This window comes from Tupaia chinensis, unplaced genomic scaffold (assembly GCF_000334495.1).
Source record: "Tupaia chinensis unplaced genomic scaffold, TupChi_1.0 Scaffold140845_1, whole genome shotgun sequence".
Lineage (NCBI taxonomy): Eukaryota > Metazoa > Chordata > Mammalia > Scandentia > Tupaiidae > Tupaia > Tupaia belangeri.
In genome coordinates this window covers 1,019,660-1,025,572 of record NW_006200713.1, presented here as the reverse complement: position 1 = coordinate 1,025,572, position 5,913 = coordinate 1,019,660, and the positions used below count along the sequence as shown (strand labels likewise).

The following is a 5,913-nucleotide window of genomic DNA, read 5'->3' as shown; positions in this document are numbered from 1 at the left end:
AGGAAAGTTGCTTTAAAATTCAGCCCATTAACAACTTATTCTAATTTTACAGTGTAAGGAGATGTTTAATTGTGAAAAATTAAGAAAAGAATTTCAGGCCTCTTAACTTCTAAACTAAAAAGAATATGCCAGGAAAAATAAAACAAAACAAAGTTATGGAAGAGAAAATATGAATGGTAAAATTTTATTTGCTCACAATAAAATTTTAGAAATGAAAAAGACCTAAGAAATATATAGACCAAACTTTTCTTCTATCCTGAAGACCTTCAGTTTTATAATTTACATGAAGAACCTAGTCTAAAATCTAAAATCAAGTGACCAGTCCCAAATGACAAGATTTGAAGCTTAGAATCTATGAATTAATTGCCTGGTGAACTATTTCCTAAAACTTCTGACCAGTAAAATTAATCTTACCTTATTTCACTTTTTAATGCTTTCATAATTACTTGGCATTTCTATCACTCTTTAAGTTCATAAAATATGTATTCCTATCATTTTTATCATTTTATACCTTAAAATGCCTAGCTCTTCTATCACTTAACAATGCACAATTGACACAGTTTCATATTTCTAATAAAAATGTTTCATTTAAAAAGCGCCACCAAGTTTTTAAAAGTATCACTTTAAGCTGGCATGTGGGGGAAAAAAAGCTCTATCCATATGCATGGGATTCATGTAGCTATTTACTCTATTCCATGAAAAACATACTTACCATGGCAGCCCCTGCATCACACGGTACATGTGTACACGATACAGAGCACCTACTTAAAGAAACACACTCACCAACACATACTGTAAACTTTTGCAAGTATTACAAGGGGAAAAACTTGTTTTTTCACTCTTGAGCAGACTTCTTGCCAGTTTTTTCAAAAGGCATTTTGGACTGATTTGCTGCTTTTGTTTACATTTTCATTGAAGAAGAAAAATACTATAGATTGGCTTAATTTAACCTATGTTGACAATAGTCTTACTTTAGAAAACTATGCCCAAACCTCATCCTAATATTTCTAGTCTAAACTCCCCTTTCCAAGTAAATGTAATTGATTACATGTGTTACAAAGCTAAATTGTATATACCAATATCTTCGATAAGCTTTCCATGTCACAAGTGCAATGACCTATATATTTATGTACAATTGTTCAATTTATAATAAAGAACTTAGTCACAACGGATAACCCCCATGCCACATAAATGATAGATGCCCTTTTCTTAAATCACTAAAGTGAGACTACTGTCAAGATAAGCCATCACAATGGTCAACCATAATGTAATTTCAGATCAATTACTGTGTATTTACAAAATGTTCTTGGAATAAGAAAAGTAATAGGTGCAAAAGACAGCTGAAGTGGGTTTGTCAGGTTTTTTTTTTTCTTTTATTTATTTTTATAATGGTGGCTAAGAAAATGATGTAACAGTGGCTGCTTGCATTTTTCACAAGTAACAGAAGTATTATTCAATGACCCCCAAGGAAAATACTTTTTTTAAAAAAGATTTAATCTATGATATGTTTCCTTGCCTAAACCCTTTTCAGATATAGCCCAAGAATGTCAAAGGTAAAAATTTGAAGGAAAAGAATCCTTTCAGCAAATAAGTATCTTCACAATAAGAGGAAAAGAGTCAACGTTTTTTCCTTTTCTATGAAAACAATCCCAAAATAATAAACTATTGTAAATGGGCAGGTTTAGAGTTAACAGATAATCCAAAGATCTTCAGAAAAGATCCTAGCTTATCCATGCAATCTTCAAAAAAATCTAAGAGGAATCACTTCAGTTTTCATGGGAGTTAAGCAATGCAGCTACCAAGAGATGGCTGCTGCAAAACACTTCAAAAACAATTAGTCACTTAAAGCTGGCTATATATTATTCTAAGTGTATTTATACCACACGGCTTAAAAAAATAAAACAAGATGAAAAACTTACTAGCTACTTGTTTACAAAGTTACTGAAAATACATATATTTAGAAAACAATCATTAAAATCAATTTCATAATAAGAGTATCACAGAATATACTTACTATTAGTCTTTTTAAAATTCCATGGCAGACACCATCTGCCTCTGAAGTGGCTATTTCCTTGCTATTTGGTACTAAAATGTTATTAAATCAAGAGTTCTATTCTTTATTTAACCAAATAAACTAATTTCAATTTTACTGTTTTCAAATTTAAATTACTTTTGAAAGAAATGCTAATGGGACTGGAAACTAGACAAAGGAAACATACCTTTGGTTCTAAAAAGCACCCTTTGAAGTAGCGATACTGAACTGACACGCCTCTACTGAGTACAATGGTTGCTTTCCATAACATGCTGTAAGGAAAAAAATCAAAACAGCAGCATCAATATCTAAAATGCAAAAGGCCCCATAATTCACAAAACCCCTCCAAAGAGGTCTATGACCAAGACCTGTCACTTATTCCTACATGGAATTTTACTCCACGTCTACTCTGAGGCAAGCACTGGGAACACAGTGGTTCACATTTCATAAACATTGCAGCAAGAGACCCCTCTTCAAGGAGCTTGCTTTCCTGTGTAGGCAGAGAAATATAAAATAAAACAAGGTCCAATGGAAGATGTGAAGAAGGCTTTGGTGGAAGATGCCTCAATGGGAAGAACCAAGTGAGCTGAGGCCCAGATGACGAGCAGGAACCAGCCTCACAAAGATCTTGGAAGTACCCTAAACCAAAAATCCAAACGGTGCAGAGGTGGAAGCAGTCAGAACCTCTCTGACGTTCCACTTAGCTAGGTGTATTACACAGCTTCTAAGAGGTGGGACCACACCCTTTGTCACAAGTGAGGAGTGAATGCTGGTAAGCTGTGCTCGTGTTCTCTGCTGTTCTTTGGTCTAATGTCCTTCCTGGGCCAAGAAATCAGCACCTGTATCTGATTTCATAGTTCACATTCCTAGGAACTATGCTGTTCTAACGGCAACTAAAACTTTGACTCAAAAGCAATCTAAGATGAAAAAAACTCACTACAATTTATGATTGTAACAGATCTTGAGCTTCAAATTATAGGCCAGTGGCACCCCGAGTGTGGCCCAGGACCACTGGTATCAACTGGGAGCTTGTTAGAAAAGCAAATCCTCAAGTCCCACCCAGAACTATTTAATTAAAAACTCTGGGGGTAAGCCTAGTAATCTGTCACTTAAGAAGCTTCCAAGATGGGTCCAGCAGTTAGCGTAATGGCTAGGTAGCTGGATTCCCACGTAGTAGACAGCGATTCGAGTCCTGGACCCGGTGGCTTAAACTCACACCGGTCGTGCGTGCATGCGTGCCCAAGATCCCGAGAGGAGAATGGAGGAGAAGGGACTGCGGTGTGGTCATCCCCCCTAGGGCATTATTTCTTTCTTTCTATCTCTCTGTCTGTCTCTGTCTGCCTGGCGAGCGCTGTCTGCCTGGCGAGCGCATGCGCTCTATAGCAAAAAACCTCCCCAAAAAAAGGAAAAAAAAAAAAAAAAAAAAGCTTCCAAGATGGGAACAGCAGGTGCGTGATGGTGAAGGGCGCTGGACTCCCACATGGCTGACCACGATTCAAGTCCTGGACCTGGCAGCTTGCTTTCTCACTTTTCCCTTCTTTCTCACTTTCACTCTCTCTTGCTGTCTCGCTTTGGTTAAATTTAAATAAATAAAGTTAAATAAAATAAGTTTTTAAAAAAAGGCTTCTAAGGTGGGACCAGCAGGTGGCATGGTGATTAAGGTGCTGGACTCCCACATGGCCCACTGCAGTTCAAGTTCTGGACTTGCAGCTTGAAAATCATGCCAGGTACATATGTGTGCATGCCTAAAATCCCAAGAGGAGGATGGAGGAGAAGGGATTGCAACATGGTCATTCCCCTTGCAGGGATAATTTCTCATTTTCCTTCTCTCTCTCTCTCTGGTGAGCACATAGCCTATGGCAAAAACCTTAAAAAAATGTTTTTTAAACTCTCTCGATGTGTGTACCTGCATGCCTCAGATTCCAAAAGTAAAGAGAAATGGAGGAGAAGGCATTTCACTATGACTAGGTCACCCTGGGGCATGCTTTCTCACTTTCCCTCTCTTGCTCTGCCTGCCTCTCTGTGGCCAGTATGCATGCCCTCTGGCAAAAATTAAGGAATGGAAGGAAGGAAGGAAGGAAGGAAGGAAGGAAGGAAGGAAGAAGGAAGGAAGGAAAAAGAGAGAGGAAGGAAGGAAGGGAGGGAGGGAGGGAGGGAGGGAAGGGGGAGGGGGAGGGCGAGCGGAGGGAAAGAAGAGAAGAGAAGAAAAAAGAAAAGAAAAAAAGGTAGGTAGGTGGGTGGAGACCATGGAACTGAGAAATCTGTCTTCCAATTTAAAAGAGCAAACACTGGGAACCAGCAGTTAGCATAATGGCTATGTCGCTGGACTCCCACGTAGTCAACCGTGGTTTGCGTCCCGAACCCGGTGGCTTAGAACTCACGCCGGGCGGGTGTGCGTGCCTGCCCAGGATCCCGAGAGGAGAATGGAGGAGAAGGGATTGTGGCGTGACCATCCCCCCTGGGGGGTGATTTCTCGCTTTCTGTCTCTCCGTCTCTGTCTGTCTGGCGAGCGCACGCGCCCTATAGCGAAAACCTCTCCAAAAAAAAAAAAAAAAGAGTAAACACTAAATGCATAAAACTGTTCTAAAGAAACATTACTATGTTATAGGAAGTCAAACAGTAGCTATCTTTTCACACAAACGTTGTAAACTACACACACAGCTCAGCCATGACCGTGTACATATAGGGCTACCACTTGGGAAGCTGGACGCAACCAGAGAAGCCTGATACATTCCCAGCCAAACTGAACGTCCTGACATGGTGGTAGGACTCTGTGATCCCACTAATGAGAAAGCACACACACACGCACACACACACACACACACACACACACAAAACTATGCACCCGTGACAACTTTGATAAAAATTAACACTAAAAGAAAAACACATACCAAGGTATCTTGGAAGCACCTAAATTTATCACCTTAATGACACTGTTACTCTGTGACCTGTCATTTGCATGCTTACCTTTCACCTGTCTCATTCTCTGGAAGCAGAGCCACAGCATTTTGGGGATTCCAGTTTCCCAAAGCATCACAGCTTCCACATATTGCAAAAACTTCTCCTAAAGCAACAGAAGAGCCATTTACAATGAAATAAGTAATAAAGTTTCAAATGTCTGTTCTAAGAGGCAAGAGAAGAGCACACTAGTTGGGCTAGATGTAGGCTGTGTCCTTTAGCAGAGCTATGGGTTGAGGCCAGGGACCACACTAGCACCTGTGTATTAATTTGATTCACCTCTCTAGAACTAAAGCCACAGAGAAGGGAGAAGGCTCGCAGATGAACTGTTCTGCATTTGCTCAACTACTTACTGAGCCAGTAACAAGTACTCAAGAATACCAAGTGACCAAATCTCAGTCCCTGCCTTCAAGGCAGCTTCCACTCTAAAAGGGCAAACACTAAATCCATAAAACTGCTCTCAAGAAACATTAATATTTTATAGGAACTGAAATAGTAGCTATTAATTAGCTAAAGATCAGGAATATCAGAACCAGCAGGTGGCATGGGGGTTAAAGTGCTGGATTCCTACGTGGCTGAACGTGGTCTGAGTCTTAGACTGGCAACTTGAAAATCACACCAAGCACATGTGTATGTATGCCCAAAATCCCAGGAGGAGAATGGAGAAGGGAGTGTGGCGTGGTCATCTCCACCCCAGGGGGTGATTTTTCACTTTCTCTCTCTCTCTCTGCAGAGCCTATGCGCTCTATGATAAAAACCTGGGGTGGGATGGGGGGAGGACCAAGAGAAAACAAGATCAAGATCATCAATGGGACAGCTGCAATGTAGTTAAAAAGTCCAAAACAAAGACTTACACGGTAAAATAAATCTAGTACTCTTTACTAAAACATTGATTACCATTTCATCTGAACACTTTCAGCAGG

General features: G+C 39.9%; 1 protein-coding gene across 1 annotated transcript in view; it reads right to left on the bottom strand.

Moving 5' to 3' along the window:
* Positions 1-5,913, bottom strand: part of GPCPD1 (glycerophosphocholine phosphodiesterase 1) — a 65,736-nt gene that overhangs the window by 48,187 nt on the left and 11,636 nt on the right. Inside the window, exons 3-4 of the mRNA XM_006162832.3 lie at positions 5,000-5,096; positions 2,220-2,304 (exon numbers count right to left, since the gene is read on the bottom strand). Of these exons, the coding sequence (XP_006162894.2) occupies positions 2,220-2,304; positions 5,000-5,096 (182 nt within the window). The remainder of the gene's footprint in view (positions 1-2,219; positions 2,305-4,999; positions 5,097-5,913) is intronic.